A 16,351-nucleotide genomic window follows, 5' to 3' on the forward strand; every position below is an offset into this window, starting at 1 on the left:
ATCAGGACCAGCTATAGCTCATGGTCTTCATCAGGACCAGCTATAGCTCATGGTCTTCATCAGGACCAGCAAAAGCTCATGGTCTTCATCAGGACCAGCTATAGCTCATGGTCTTCATCAGGACCAGCTATAGCTCATGGTCTTGATCAGGACCAGCTATAGCTCATGGTCTTCATCAGGACCAGCTATAGCTCATGGTCTTCATCAGGACCAGCTATAGTTCATGGTCTTCATCAGGACCAGCAAAAGCTCATGGTCTTCATCAGGACCAGCTATAGCTCATGGTCTTCATCAGGACCAGCTATAGCTCATGGTCTTCATCAGGACCAGCTATAGCTCATGGTCTTCATCAGGACCAGCTATAGCTCATGGTCTTCATCAGCCACACGCGTGGCCCTGAAGAGCATCCATGTGTAACTTCTGCTGTTATCACATGACTGGACCTCCACACTGGGATCACTGTACGGTTGTTGTAATGGAGAAAAATGAATGAAGTTATGATTTTATTATCTGTTCATATTTAACATGGCACTAGTGGGACTGAGCCGGACTGAACACAACAAACCACAGAGGACACGGCTGAGCGATATGAACCTGTGAGGCGATAACTTGACATGAGTCAGAACTGTTGACACTGAGGTATCTCTCCATTTTGGTGTGTGGGCATCTAGGAGCAAGACGGCTTTATGGTAATATTTGATTTACAGAATTTTTGCATCAATGTGATGAAGTACCTTGATTTGTCAAGTAATAATTCACTGGGTTAGCCAAGAACACGAAGTTTCATCTGGTATCAATAAAAGCTTTCTCTAATACATTTCTAAAAATGTCCTATCTTACAATATCTAAAATAAAATACAACTCATATCCATGCTACCCATCCCTAAAGAATTCCTCTGACAGACTCAGAACTTTATCTCAGTATGTTGGCTAGCACTCAAAACTAGTAGTTTTCTACCGTGATTACAGATATCAGAAATATTTGTTTTCTCCTATAAATACAACCAAAATTAAAACTGGACAAACTATGCAGTAATTATCACTCCTGCAAGTAACAATCATTGGTTACTCTCTATGTGGTTGAACTACATCAGTTGTGACCTCTTCAGGTTCAACACACTATCAACCATCCAAAAGGCAGTTTTACTAAGATCCATTATTAGGCAGTTAAAACCTTATCGGCTTCCACACGGCGACTCGGAGCTCTACCAGGGAGGGGAGGAAGGCAGCACTTGGGATAGAAAAGGCATGCTCTCCATGGACCTCATGGCAATGTTGAGTGGCCCGGTGATATTCATGGGCATGGGCGTGGTGATGGCCACCGGGTGGCCGATATTCATGTGTGCCGTTGTGGGGATGTTGATGGAGGCCAGGTTCACCGGGCCGGTGATGGTGACGGGGTGCTGCAGGTTGACCTGCGACGTGATGTTGACCGTACTCGTGCCGATGTTCATCTGAGCGGCGATGGTGACGGGGTTGCTGGCAATGCTGCCGCGGTTCATTGCCGAGGTTATTGCTGCCGAGTTGGTGACGGGCGTCGTCGTGGCCGAGTTGTTGTGCACAGTGTTGGCATCTGTTTTTCAAAAAGACACAAGAGAAGAGTTAGGGCTGGTCGACTGTGGGGAAATATACTACCCCTCCAAAACAAGGAAAGTCAACAGCCCTCTCAGCTGCTTGGCTGGAACACTGAAAATGTCAATACACCATTAATGCATTATGTCAACTGTGCAAATATTTGTTGAAGAAACCTACCTTTGTGAGAGTTGTCAATTAGGACTTGGAAGGAGTTATTTAAAATCTCTCCTACCGTCAACTCACCTGGGGGTAAATTCAAAAAGCAGGATCAATAGACTAACCAGCTAACTGTCCATTAGTTTGAATTCAGACTTTCATTTGAAACAGTAACACATGATGAAAGACAACTAAAGCTCTGTGTATGCCTAAGGCTGGATACACACTACACTTCAGGACCGCCAATTGGACCAGCTGAGTTCAGGCCGGTCCATCACAGGGTCACGGTCAACACGTCTGCCCTATGATGGGAGGCGCTGGCTCGCTGCCGGGTCAGTTATGACCACATCTCAACTGGGATATCATCATTTTTGTAATAGGGTCAATAAAAAGACGTCGATCTGTTTAAAGTCAGGACAGAAATGAGGGTTGGGTAATGCAAGGTGACCTCTGATGAAAGGTCGGGCAGTGTGCATCTAGCATAAGTGTTATGGCCCAGTGTGTGGTTCATTTTAATGATCTACTGATCCTGCTTCAAGAAATTTAACCTTATATTAGCAAAACAAAGAACCTTAATTACAATAGTCCTCAGAGAAAAGAAATGCTTCTGTACTTGTGTGACATGGTACGTGATGGAAAAACTGGCCACTTGTGTTTTGCAGAGGTTACAATTCAGTGCTTTGGGGTTTCTGCTACTAGCTACTGGGTTACCTTTTCGTGGCCCTGAGTGGTTCCACTGCCAGTCACTTATACCTATGAAATACAGACACACACGGTTAGAGCACAGGGAGCCGGGCCGTCATCTGGGAGTCCGCTTCAACACTGGCATGGTTACGTTGTGTGTGGCATGTGAATGGGATGTCAAAAGACCGAAGAAGAAAAGATTGGTTCCAATCGTAGATATCCAGACTTGGTGTCATTAGTTTGTGTCGAGCTCCAAAATGTTGGATTCATTTAAGTGATGCAGCTGAATAACATCTTTAACACCACACCCCAGGTTGTACTGCAGGCTCGACCTCACACTTTTACAATATCTAAACTGATCTAAACACACTATTCAGATGGCGAGGAAATAAATGACTGCATTTTTATTTAAATATTTGCATTGATTAAACATGTTTTGGGGGCATTAAAATTTGAAGTATAAGCTGCTTAGTGCGCATGTTAGGAAGTTACACCTTCTTATTTTTATTGCCTTTTGAAATTCTCCCTCAAACTGGATTAGTTCAAGTTTAGTTAGTTGTGTTCCTGATCACTAACCTGAGCTCTTCTCTGGCCCATTAAACACTTTTGTTTATTTATAGGGCGACAAACAATGTGTTTATGGGCTATCAGCAGCCGTGCTCCCTGGATCTTAACCCCACAGTGGCATCAACAGTGGAGAGGCTCCCTGGATCTTAACCCCACAGTGACATCAACAGTGGAGAGGCTCCCTGGATCTTAACCCCATAGTGACATCAACAGTGGAGAGGCTCCCTGGATCTTAACCCCACAGTGGCATCAACAGTGGAGAGGCTCCCTGGATCTTAACCCCACAGTGACATCAACAGTGGAGAGGCTCCCTGGATCTTAACCCCACAGTGGCATCAACAGTGGCCGTGCTCCCTGGATCTTAACCCCACAGTGGCATCAACAGTGGAGAGGCTCCCTGGATCTTAACCCCACAGTGGCATCAACAGTGGAGAGGCTCCCTGGATCTTAACACCACAGTGACATCAACAGTGGAGAGGCTCCCTGGATCTTAACCCCACAGTGGCATCAACAGTGGAGAGGCTCCCTGGATCTTAACCCCACAGTGGCATCAACAGTGGAGAGGCTCCCTGGATCTTAACCCCACAGTGGCATCAACAGTGGCCGTGCTCCCTGGATCTTAACCCCACAGTGGCATCAACAGTGGAGAGGCTCCCTGGATCTTAACCCCACAGTGGCATCAACAGTGGAGAGGATCCCTGGATCTTAACCCCGCAGTGGCATCAACAGTGGCCGTGCTCCCTGGATCTTAACCCCATAGTGACATCAACAGTGGCCGTGCTCCCTGGATCTTAACCCCACAGTGACATCAACAGTGGAGAGGCTCCCTGGATCTTAACCCCACAGTGGCATCAACAGTGGAGAGGCTCCCTGGATCTTAACCCCGCAGTGGCATCAACAGTGGAGAGGCTCCCTGGATCTTAACCCCACAGTGGCATCAACAGTGAAGAGGCTCCCTGGATCTTAACCCCACAGTGGCATCAACAGTGGAGAGGCTCCCTGGATCTTAACCCCACAGTGACATCAACAGTGGAGAGGCTCCCTGGATCTTAACCCCACAGTGGCATCAACAGTGGCCGTGCTCCCTGGATCTTAACCCCACAGTGACATCAACAGTGGAGAGGCTCCCTGGATCTTAACCCCACAGTGACATCAACAGTGGCCGTGCTCCCTGGATCTTAACCCCACAGTGACATTAACAGTGGAGAGGCTCCCTGGATCTTAACCCCACAGTGACATCAACAGTGGAGAGGATCCCTGGATCTTAACCCCACAGTGGCATCAACAGTGGAGAGGCTCCCTGGATCTTAACCCCACAGTGGCATCAACAGTGGAGAGGCTCCCTGGATCTTAACCCCACAGTGGCATCAACAGTGGAGAGGCTCCCTGGATCTTAACCCCACAGTGGCATCAACAGTGGAGAGGCTCCCTGGATCTTAACCCCACAGTGACATCAACAGTGGAGAGGCTCCCTGGATCTTAACCCCACAGTGACATCAACAGTGGCCGTGCTCCCTGGATCTTAACCCCACAGTGACATTAACAGTGGAGAGGCTCCCTGGATCTTAACCCCACAGTGGCATCAACAGTGGAGAGGCTCCCTGGATCTTAACCCCACAGTGACATCAACAGTGGAGAGGCTCCCTGGATCTTAACCCCACAGTGACATTAACAGTGGAGAGGCTCCATGGATCTTAACCCCACAGTGACATCAACAGTGGAGAGGCTCCCTGGATCTTAACCCCACAGTGACATCAACAGTGGAGAGGCTCCCTGGATCTTAACCCCACAGTGACATTAACAGTGGAGAGGCTCCATGGATCTTAACCCCACAGTGACATCAACAGTGGAGAGGCTCCACTGATGTTGGCAGACCTGTTGGGGCACTAACTGGAAGAACAGCTGACTTCTGCACCGGCTCTCGAGGGTCCACTGTACATTAAATAAAGCTGGATGAGTGGGGGAGTGATGGAAACCTCTATCAGTAGAATGATTAAGGTGGCCCTTTAAAGAGAAGTTAAAGGACTTGCCTACCTTTATTGTTACATGGGTTGCTGAAGCCGGCCTGGCCGTGAGTCTTGAGGTGACTTGTGATGTAGGCAGCGCTCAGCATCTTGCCACAGATGTTGCAGGTCACTTTGCCTTCATGCCTGATCATGTGGGAGCGCAGGCGGTCTTTGGTAGCGAAGGCGGAGGTACAGGCCTGGGACAGAAACCAATGAATATTCTTCTTCTTCTTAACACACGAGCAACCAATCCATGTGACTGGAATGCTTTCATCAGCAACAGGAAGAGTCAAACTGTCATGTTCATGGGGATTATGAGTTCACTATAAACCTGAATGCTTTCCGGACGAGACCGAGCGAGGACTCTTACCGTTACTTGGCACTTGAACGGCCTCTCTGAGGAATGGACATGCTTGACATGACAGCTGAGGTGATCAGGTCTGCAGGGTGAGATGAAGACAAGTAAGAAAATGGAAATACTTTCACTTTGGATTTGCGAGTAGCATCATTTCATTGACAAGAGAGATTAGGACAGGAGAATATAGCAGAACCAGGTATCATGAGGCACATTTCAGTCATGGTGATGACCTCATCAGATTAGGTTAACAGATGTGACAATGATGATGTCATCCAATCTTTCACCACTCAGTTTACAGAACAAGGCATCCCCAAAGTACATTGAAAGTTGTACTTTAGGGCCAACCACCTGCAGACACATTGGACAGCTACGTTCACAGATAGATCTTCCTCCTCCTCCTCCTCCTCCTCATCACTCCCTCTCCACTTCACTTCCACACCCAGTATCAATACATTTCCAACGCGTGGTATTAAACAACCTCTTCCTCTGGCCCTGGTGGTCACTACTGGGCTCCTGTCGCTTCATCCGCTCACAACATGGCGGCGCAGCAACAAACAGACGGGGCATTGTGAAAAAATACCTTCACCTTCCAGAGCCGACATGTGAGTGCACTTTAGTTAGGACTTGGATTAAACATGTAAAATATTCATGAAACCCCACCTGCAGTATCAAGGCAAACTACACGGGACAGTGGCGCTGGGGGATGGATACAGCGCGGTATCGACCTTTTATTACATCAATTATAAACTTGTTGGTCCGAGAATAGTAAAATCAATTGCTGTTTCAGTCCACTAGATGGTGCTGTGTTTCTGGTGAGGTCAAGTCACAGCAGGAAACACTGCTGAGTGCTGACCTGCAAAATGCGGCAGCAGAATGATTGAAGACAAAACCCTGGTGGCTGTAAGCGACAACGATTCCAACATGGCCGCTGCCATTCAGTTTGCGCAGGTACGGGCAAACTCCTTGGTTGGGCTTTTTAATCCGGCCTGTTGAATATTGGTACAAAATTGTCCAAATGAAATTAAAGGTCGCTGTAACACTTCTCCGTTACGGCTTGAGTTTCCAGCACATTGAGGGCACCAGGCCAGAAAGAGGGTTTGTAATGAGTATTCACTGCCCAGTGCGTCCTCTGGCCGCTGCGCGTTGTGCTTTCTGCTGGCTACAGGCTGCGACTCTCCATCCAGACAAGAAAAGTGTTTAATGAGATGTTTGGCATGTGATCCTTTCCTTACTGTACTACAGGTTGTCACTTCAAGCTGCTCCCTTTATGACAGCCACTACACTGCACCGTCAGAACAACATCACACTGTCCGTGAGCAAAGGTCAGACATCTGGTTAAAATGCTCTCTGCATGCATTATATATAATGTCTGCATACCTGGAAAAGCCCTTCCCACAGACAGAACAGATGTAAGGCTTGTGAACGCCGCCATCATGGGAGCGGACGTGGTACGTCATGCGGTCCTTCCTCTTGAACCTCTGCTGGCAGATGGGACACTCAAACGGCTTCTCGTCAGAGTGCGACAACTTGTGGCGGTTGAGGTGGTACACATCTCTGAAGGCCTTACCACACATATCGCAACCGTGATTCTTTTTCACTGGTTTGGGGGGTTTCTTAGGAATGCTTTGCTGCTGCTGCTGCTGCTGCTGCTGCTGCTGCTGCTGCTGCTGCTGCTGCTGCTGCTGCTGGTGTTGGTGTTGCATTGGGGTCATGATGCTGGTGCCTGTGGACGTGGACGTGGTGGCTGTAGTCAGGATACCAGCTACAGTAGTAATGTATGATGGGATACCGCTATTCTCACGTGGTACAGTGGATATGAGCGGCACCATGGTGGGGGCTGTTTGTGTCTTCTTCGGCCGCGAAACCATCTTAATGCCAGTGTGGCAAGACTCGTGCCGCCGGAGGTGGTAGCTGTCCCGGAAAGCCTTGTTGCAGTAGCCACAGATGAAGGGCGTCTTCGATTTGGGCTCCTTTTTTACCACAGCAAGTGGAAGCCCTCCTCCTCCAGTCCCACTCGCCACATTGTCTTTAAGGAGTTCTGCAGCACTGACGGGAGGCTTCTGGTCCAGGAGAATGGGCAGCACTGGTTTCTGATCAGGTGGTTCAGTTCCAGAACTGAGCAAAGGCAAGAGGCTGTTCCCGGCTATTTGGTGCTGGTGATGCAGAGCCTCGTTGGCCTGCTGCAATGAGAAAGACACAGCCATGTCAAGTGACAGAAACACACAGCGAGGGCCAAAAGAATGTTAAATTATTGGCTACCAGCAAAGCAGATATACTACATTTAAGTATCTTGGTATTCTTTTTGACCTCCAGAGAACACTTCAACAGAGCAGTGAGCATAAATGCTGCGCAGCTTTGAATGGATAAACCAGCTCTCGTTAGTCATTTAAACAGTTACTTTCTTGTATGAAAACCTGTTCAAACTGCCTGCTTATTTACAGTACAAACAACTTTCAGACACTATTACGAGAGATGTACAGATTTTGTATGATTTTTCTAAATCCTGATTCCACTTTCTTTTCTGAGACAGCAAGTCTCACAAACACCCCAAAATATTATTTAAACTGTCCGGTAGGCATGTCGCTCAGGACCAAGCACCAGATCTCTATCCATTGCATGCTTTTTGTTTTATAGGCCAACACGTTGTATTTCTGACAAGTTTGGCTATGGACTAAAACACTATCAAACTGATCGTGGGGATTTTTTTTTGTATAATCATGAATATTGTCACAGGGGACTTGAACAGCTGGTTTGGGTTTGGCACTCCATCATGGAGGAGAAGTAGATAAAATAGCCAGATTGTTTTTGTTGATACAAGAATTATCCAAAAAGGGAGAACAAGCTCTCCCTATTGTTTTGTATATTTACCCTTTATGAGGTTTGGTATGGTTTTTCACTAAAAACTGTTTATTAAAACAAGATCTGTGATGGAATCCTATCGGCCGACGGGTGTACTTTATATACACCAGTACCTTATTACATCACACATTTTTAAAACATACATTAGCTGCTTCTGAGCATGAAGAAACAAGACAAACACATTGCCCTTCATCATCTGAACAACTAAAATGATGAAGCGACAGTAACCGAGCTCCAGACTCAACCCAGGAAGCAGCTCAGCATTGGATTCGTTCAGCGGGGTTTCACCTGAGCAATTACCTCCAAAACACAACTAAACTGTTTTGGGGAGAATGGTGGAGCAGGTGTTCTGCAGAAGGACAACATTTCAATTCAATAAAGCAATGACAGGCAGAAAACAATGTAACCCAAGAGCAGTAAGAAATAAAAGTAGGACATATTAAGTCTGCAGCTGCTGCCAGGCATTGTCCCATTGGTCACGGAGCGCTCCCCCAGCAGAGGGACCACAGACGCTGGGAGCTTGTATGAATATTTTGGCCAGAGAGAAAGCAGAGATTCACGTTGTAACCACCAACTTTACAACAGCTCAACCCAGAGACGTGGCGCTCGAGGCAGCCTTGTTCTTCTCTGTCGTCTCCATTGAGCAGGGTTAAAGACCTGACCCGTGGCTTTTCAGGTTCAGCCAAGCGTCCCAGCCCGGTCAGCCAGGAGGGGGTTGAGGGCTCAGGGATCCAGGATCCCCAGTGACGCTGTTCCCACTGGGCTCTTTTATGAATGACAAACATCCACCGGCGCCCTTCATGTGGGGGGCCGTCCTTAGTGAAGGCCACGCTACGCTGTAGCTGAGAGAGCTGGGGCCGTCACAGGGTGTCAGCTGGCTTTCTATCCACCACGCTGCAGCAGACGACAATCATTACTGCAATTAGCATTTCTCCTACCATGTGTGTATGCAAGGACAAGACAGCCAAGTTCTCTCTCTCTCTCTCTCTCTCTCTCTCTCTTTCCCTCTCCCTCTCCCTCTCCCTCTCTCTCTCTCTCCCTCTCTCCCTCTCTCCCTCCCTCCCTCCCTCCCTCTCCCCCCCTGTTGTTGTATCACGCTGCTCTGACAATTTTGATACAAATCTGTTTTGAAGGGAGATAAAAAAGAACTGAAGAAGAGTGAGGGGGATGGAAATTAACAAGAAATAGTACAAATAACACTAAAGTAGTCATTGTTTTGATGATTTTACCGTGACCGTCTCATTTGATAGAATGTCGTATTTTACTGCCTTTCAACTGTTTTCCTCACAAACTTCAGATGACAGCACTTCTTACTGAAAACTACAATTGCTTTAGATTTCTTGCTTTATGGGATTTGTTTATTGCTTAGCTATTATTGTGCAGCCAAATATGTTTGTTCTGTATATGATAAGGGCACAAACAGAGAGAGTTAGGATATACACTGGGCCTTCCTCAGAGTAATACCGCATGGCAGGAACAACCCTTTCAAACCACCAAAATCGTCACAATGCTGAGAGAACAATAACACGTTCATTACAATGCTGTCGGGTCTGTGTATTTTGCGGCCAACGGATTTTCGTTTTGAAATGAGAAAACCAAAATCGGGAAACGATTTCCGTTTAGAAATAGGAAAATGAAAAACGACCCGTTATCTGATTTTTTTTGATGTGCTTAAACATGGACATCGAGAATTAAAATACTGCGTGAAAATCTGCTCTCAACTTCTCGTAGGTTTTAGTGTTGTGACCCGGAAGCTATCAGTAGTTTACGGTGTATTTAATTTAGAGTCAGGCATCCATGAGACGCTCCTCAACAGACTGGCACTGCAGGAATATGCAGGTTTTATTTCAGAACATGAATGAATGAATGTCTTGTGGTGACATCGCCACTGCGTTATGTACCCGGTTTGGGACGACGTGGGTTCTTCAGAGAGGAAAGTGTGGAGGTGGAGCTGCAGCCATGTCTCCTTCAAGTTATGTTCCCCAGAACTAAAACGCATCTTCAGTTACGTTGACAAGACACATATTTTCTCCCTGATTATGTCTGTGTTTGACATATTACAAATACCGTTGCTTATACACATATTTTAGTTGTATTGTTTATTACAAATACGTTGATAATCGTGTGCTTGTGTTATTGTTTTCCCGCTGAATTTAAGCATATTTAACTCTGGAGGAAAAGAAAAGGGGCGTAAGGCTGGAAACTGAGCCAGTCTGAAGACCGCTTGGCCGAAGGTGCCGGTAACGGCCCGCGTCGGGTCGGGTCTTCTCTGTTTGTGAATGCAGCCTGAAGTGGGTGATAAACTCCATCCAGTGCAGTGAACCACTGCAGTGAACTCAGCAGACACTGGATCATCTCTCTGGTCAAATCAGCTGCAGCTGACTGACGTGAAACATATTCCATCTTCACTGTACTGGTCATACAGACATGTTGTACTATGTCAAACACAAACGTGCTGGTACAGTGTAGATGTGGTCAGAAATGTTCTGAACACATCCATATCACTCACTACTTTGAAACCCGGATGTTGTGTCCCGTGGCTCTTTCTGCTCGTTTGAATGTTTCATGCCATTCGTTCATGTTCTGAAATAAATCCTGCATATTCCTGCAATGCCATTCTGTTGAGGAGCGTCTCATGGATGTCTGACACCAAACTAAATACACCGCCAACTACTGATAGCTTTCGGGTCACAACACAAAAACCCACGAGAAATTGAGAAAGAAGATTTCCACGCAGTATTTTAATTCTCGATGTCCATGTTTAAGCACATCAAAGAAAATCAGATAACGGGTTGGTCTTCGTTTTCTATTATCAAAAAAAAAGGGTAATTTTCCGTTTTTTGTTTTCATATTTCTAAACAGAAATTGGGAAACGAGGGGTTTCCTGATTTTGGTTCTTATTTCAAAACGAAAATCCGTTGGCCGCAAAATACACGGACCTGCCTTGTTTGATGCTTCATCACATGAAGCAAGTGGAGCTTTGATAATAAACCCGGTCTCTTCCACAGCAGCTGTGTGCTGAGAGGACAGACCGTAACGCTACACACATCTCTTTAGCAGTGGAGCAGCGTAGCGGCCTGCACACATGGTTAGCGTTGTGATACAAGCCTCACGAACACCATGGCAGCTGAAGCATCCTGACATCATGGCTGTGTCTATGGGCTGTTCACCAGTGTCCTCAAGCGGACTTAACAGTCGGAAGTGTGAAATACAATTATTATATTTTTTCCAGATTGTTCGGGGAAAAAATACTTTTTGGAAAAGGGCAATAGTTCACAATCCAATAACGATCCTGGTTTGGATACAAGTACTGGCCGGTAGGGCTGAGCTTCACCAGCGGTCCCACGACACGATATTATCACGATACTTAAGTCCTGATACAACACGATCACCATCCTGTGATCTCTGGGATGTCCCTGAATGCTGCAAGATGAAGTCAAAATGCCAGCAGCAGGTTCATCCTGGTGTTATTTACATGAAGACACTGAAGCAGTGATGACATGTTGTAACGCATTGTGATCTCTACTGGACACAACTCTTACATGTGGAGGACTTCCACACAACTGCCACATGCTGACATCACTATACCAAATGTTGTCGTAGTCAAATAAAAATTGACAGTACTTGAAAAAAAATAAAAGTACATTTCAGATACATTTCGCAGTCAGTCGGTGATCGATACTCTTGAATTGCACAAAGCCTCGGCTTCATGTAATACCTTGTATTGTATTGTCAATTCGCAGAGCAGCGAACGGTAACACCACAACTGTATCAACACATAGACTCAAGACTCACTTACCAAATATGTGGATATTTGAGTAGGCCGAGTAAACACCACGAATAGTTTGGTATCTTTCGTAAACGCAGCTCTCCGTTGCGTTGAGACGCGCTGCTTCACGCAGCTGCCTCGCTGCTTCACGCAACAGAGAGCTGCGTGAAGCAGCGAGGCTTCACGCAGCTCTCTGCTGCGTGAAGCCTCGCTGCTTCACGCAGCGCGCTCGTGAGCTGCAGCTCCGGCACCGCGCTGTGCAGCTCCACAAGCGACAGACTTCCCGTGATTTAGGAAAGTTTGTATGTTGCACATCCTTTACAGCGTTGAACACAAAAGGCCATATTAAACGTGTACCTCCACATGGTGTCGGGTCAGTGGGGACTTACACGGTAACGACATTTGCATTCTTGTGTGCAAACCGTGGCCAGAAGTTTGTAGTCTTTCGTGTGGTCCACAGTGGCTGCTGTCCGCGTGCTACAACCCTCCAATTCACTGATAGCGTTAGCCAGTTTCTAGCTGCCAGGCTGCTGTGGCATAATGCTGGAACGGTAACGCCATTAAACCCCTGCGATTAACTTGCTTTACCTTGATAATTACACGAGACGTACAACAAGTCAACGCATTTAAGGCTCCGAGTGATGTAATGCAGAGAAGAAAAGTACAGAGTTAGCCAATTAGCTTAGCAAACCGAAAGGTAACAGCAGTAGCTCGACCTACAAGCTAATTTGCTAACGCGCGCGCATCAACAGCAGACACGGGCTTCACGACAGCTTTGAGTAAATAGAGACAAACACCGCACTGTGCTGGCCTCTGGAGTTCAGGACATTCACCCGAAAGCCCCGGTGCCTCGAGGATTCTCCGGAGACCAGATGCCGCCGGAGGTCTTGGGCTCCATAAAGCTAGTTAGCAGTTTGCTATAGCAAAGCTAGCTAGCAGGCTAACGCGACACCTTTGTTTTGCTTGGCTAACTAATGGATTTCAAAAAGTGAAATGAAAACATCTGCCAACAACATTTACGGCATTTCGAAAACGCGTGTGCGTTTCTCAGACTAGTGTTGCGTAGTGCTACTTACTTGGAATAAAAACGTACTCCAGCTCGGTTCCATTGCAACACTTAGGCTAAAATCTGCAGGAAACCTACAAGGGATCTACAACAAAGCAGCTAAACATGGCAGCTACAACTTCCTGTAACCCCCAGGGCTGAACCAAGTCCGCTGGACTTCTTTTGGACGGCTGGATGTGAGGATCAAAGCTTGCTCCAATGTTTCCAATACCATTACGAACCTTGTCATGAGACAAAAATACTGTTTCACGATTAAAACGCGATGCTCTTTTGATGCGGATGCATTTAATGAATGAAGGACGTAATTCATTAAACATACATTATATTGTCTCATGACATAATTAATTTGATTGAAGAAAAAAAATGTAAGCTTAAGATAGTCTTGTCATGGACTATGATGTAGTAGGGGTACTAATACTACTTAATTCGGGTTTAAGAAATACTTAAATAGGTGGAAGTAGAAGGGGCAGTAGTCAGGAAGACACCCGGGAGTGGTGCTGAGGGAGGATGAGGGAGAAGCCACCAGAGGAAGGGTCGGGTTGGGGACCATAAGGTGAAAGGCTGTCCTTGACCCACCTGCACAGAGGAAGCATTTTGGCTGGAGTGGACAGCAACAGCTGCTGCAAACAGCAGGTTGACCTGCAACAGCAGGTTGTACTGTACAGCTGATGCCAAGAGAACTCATCACACACATGACAGTACACAGAACTAACTGTACTTGCGAACTTCTTTGTCACTTGGACCGAGTGCTTTTTGAAATGTTAATGTGAGAGCATAAAAACAGCGCTGTGGTGCAAAAGCAGCTGTCATAGTATGTGATATTGTAATAAAACTTTATTCGCCTTCTTGGTGGAATCCATCTTCAAGATGAATCAAAGATGGACGTGATTCTGCTGTAGCAGCAACCCTCTCTCCGTCTGGTGATCCATATCGACACGACTGTTACAGTCTGTGTTTGGGTAATGAGCTTAATTCTCAATGAGTCTTCAGAGACAGTAACTTTTATTTTAAAAGGTTTACTCGACAAAAATAAAGTTACAAGATTCATTCAGTGCTCAGCTTGGCACAAATGTCTTGCTCCACAGAGTGATTAACCTCAAGTGAGGGATGTAGGCTATGACGTAGTCAGTAACGTAACTTAAAGGAGCATTTCGACACATCTAAGTCACTAAACACATCTTATTATGGCTCATTATCTGTAGCATCCCAGTGGGGGGGCCTGATACGCTGCAGGTAGCAGCTATGGAGGTGAGTCTCTGCTGAGTCTCCTCCTGTACCAAAGGATTATGTTTACAAAGAGGACTGTTATGATCAATTAGTACATGTCACCAAATGAAGTGGACAATTAAGATGTAGTTATGTCCCTACTAATAATCTTGCAATAAACATTTAATCTGGATATAAATCAAGTGGTCCTGAGATATTATCATCCGAGTATTGAAGTGTTGTTGGTACAAGTAAAGTACTAGTATGTGCATTGTCTTCTTTCCTCTGTGTCTCTGCACTTCCTGCCCCTGTTGCCTTCTCCCTGATTGTGCAAGTGTCCCCTGATTGTTTTATGGTCTACACTTGTGTTTTTCTCTCATATATATACTCCCCTTGTCCCCTGTCAGATCGTTGCTTGTCGTTCAGTACCGGTGTGTGTGTACTGTGATGGTCGAGTGCTCCTGCTGTTTTGTTCCTGCCTTTTTTTGTGCCTGTTTTTTGTGGACTTGGTAAAGTGCCTTTTTGATTTTGTTGCAACCTGCCTCCTGTGTTGTTCCTCTGCACCTGAGTCTCTGTCCCTCCACACCCGGTCGTGACATCCTTAACATCCATATAGATCTGAATGGACTACATACCTCTGTAAGCGTATTGCCGCTCTTCCGGTTGCCAGCACGTCTGCTGTCTCAGCTCCAGCTCAACCAAGCTAATTGTTATAACGATAATAATCATGCTAAAAAATCAGATGAGGTCTTACTCATGGCATTTTGTTAAGAATTACCATGCATTAGCAATGACATTGAAGGCTGTTTGGGGAATCTGACCTCATGTCCAGCGACGCGTCCTTCAGGTTGCAACTTTTATCAACACTGGTTACACACTGAGACGATGCTGAGAGCGAATCAATCGCCACTAGATGTTGCTAAAGGACATATAACATAAACCAATGCACTGGTTCCAACACACACTTGAACACACTTTGACCTTGATGACTCACATTAAAACACTTGTGTAGGCTTGAAGCTCCTCCTGAAGCGTCGTGCTGGTTTTGGTTAACGTAAGCATGTCTTTACTATTACTGGAGGAAAAGCAGCTGATGTATTTGAATGTGCTGTGACTCTGTTACGTTGCTCATTCTGGTCACACAACATCTGTTGCTTCTGTCCATCCTGGAGAGCATCCTGTTGCTCTATGAAGCTTCCTCCTGCTACCCTGTGGACGGGTTTTTCTATCTTTATTTTGGGAGTTGTTCCTGATGCGCTGTGCAGTCCTGGGACACGATGTCATGAGGACAGACTGTAAAGCCCTCAGGATCATTTTGTATTTGTGATCTTTGGCTCTCCAAAATAAACAGAATTGTATTATTTGTACATTCAACACAAAAGAAAGATCAAAAGAATAATAATATCGGCGAGTCACACATCTCTGATTAATGCTTTTTATGAACAATAATTTACATCTTACAAAACGAAAACAATTATTTTGTAATTAGTAGCTTGAACATCAACTATTTGCATCACTGTACATGCATTTAAAGACAAACAAGGTTTTACAATCATGCTGATCCATAGTGCTGATCTTTCTATACAGTTACAACACATTGCAGTTATTTGGCATTGCTTTTATAGTATTTATCCCTCGCTTGTGTGTGCACTCGTGTTGTATTGACACGTTCAAAGAGGTAATCCACACAACGTTCATCTTTTCACTCAACACTGGAGGCTCGGAAGGTGACTACTAGTTTCTTCTTCGACAAAGGTTGAAGCTTGTGGTCAGCTGGGTCGATGGCAGGTCCAACATCGGGCCCTGTATACGACGGCGTGCTGGCTGCATCATTACAGCTGAGGGCCGTGTGTATTCACAGGAATGGAAATTGTAAACTCACCAGAAGCCGCACTTGGTTTATAGTACATGTCACTAAAACTGCAATCGCAGGTTCTGATGTCTGTATAATATACAGTATGTACATAATGTATGGCTACATATTATTATGTAATGATCTGTGTATTGTTTGTGTTCCATTGCAGTGATTAATGGAATATACTCGAGTCCATTCACAAGTGCCTTTCATCAGATTTCAACACACTGACTTTTCTGTCTGCTCTCAT

The 16,351-nt window shown here is 45.8% G+C and overlaps 1 protein-coding gene across 3 annotated transcripts; it reads right to left on the bottom strand.

Moving 5' to 3' along the window:
* Positions 1-267: 267 nt before the first annotated feature.
* LOC137791158 (vascular endothelial zinc finger 1-like) lies at positions 268-13,165 on the bottom strand. 3 transcript variants are annotated; one of them, XM_068585908.1, is made up of 7 exons: positions 13,051-13,165; positions 6,724-7,526; positions 5,359-5,428; positions 5,017-5,185; positions 2,443-2,484; positions 1,753-1,818; positions 268-1,573 (listed from the first exon to the last, which is right to left on the bottom strand). In XM_068585908.1, exons 1-7 carry the CDS (start codon positions 13,081-13,083, stop codon positions 1,206-1,208), a joined length of 1,551 nt encoding a protein of 516 aa, XP_068442009.1. In that variant the 5' UTR covers positions 13,084-13,165; the 3' UTR covers positions 268-1,205. The 3 variants fall into 3 exon arrangements, with proteins under 3 accessions (XP_068442009.1, XP_068442010.1, XP_068442011.1); XM_068585909.1 differs by lacking the exon at positions 1,753-1,818; XM_068585910.1 differs by lacking the exons at positions 1,753-1,818; positions 2,443-2,484.
* Positions 13,166-16,351: the final 3,186 nt, after the last annotated feature.

This window comes from Clinocottus analis, unplaced genomic scaffold, assembly GCF_023055335.1.
Source record: "Clinocottus analis isolate CAN_PGR_092001 unplaced genomic scaffold, fCliAna1.0.p SCAF_2, whole genome shotgun sequence".
NCBI classification, from domain to species: domain Eukaryota; kingdom Metazoa; phylum Chordata; class Actinopteri; order Perciformes; family Cottidae; genus Clinocottus; species Clinocottus analis.

Bases quoted from the DNA above. Each gene is read 5' to 3' on its own strand.
- LOC137791158 (XM_068585908.1), bottom strand. From the start codon at position 13,083: ATGGAACCGAGCTGGAGTACGTTTTTATTCCAA. The intron at 7,527-13,050 runs GTAAGTAGCACT...TTCTCATTGCAG, and splicing joins GGAGTACGTTTTTATTCCAA to CAGGCCAACGAGGCTCTGCA. The intron at 5,186-5,358 runs GTAAGAGTCCTC...TTTCTGTCCCAG, and splicing joins CGTTCAAGTGCCAAGTAACG to GCCTGTACCTCCGCCTTCGC.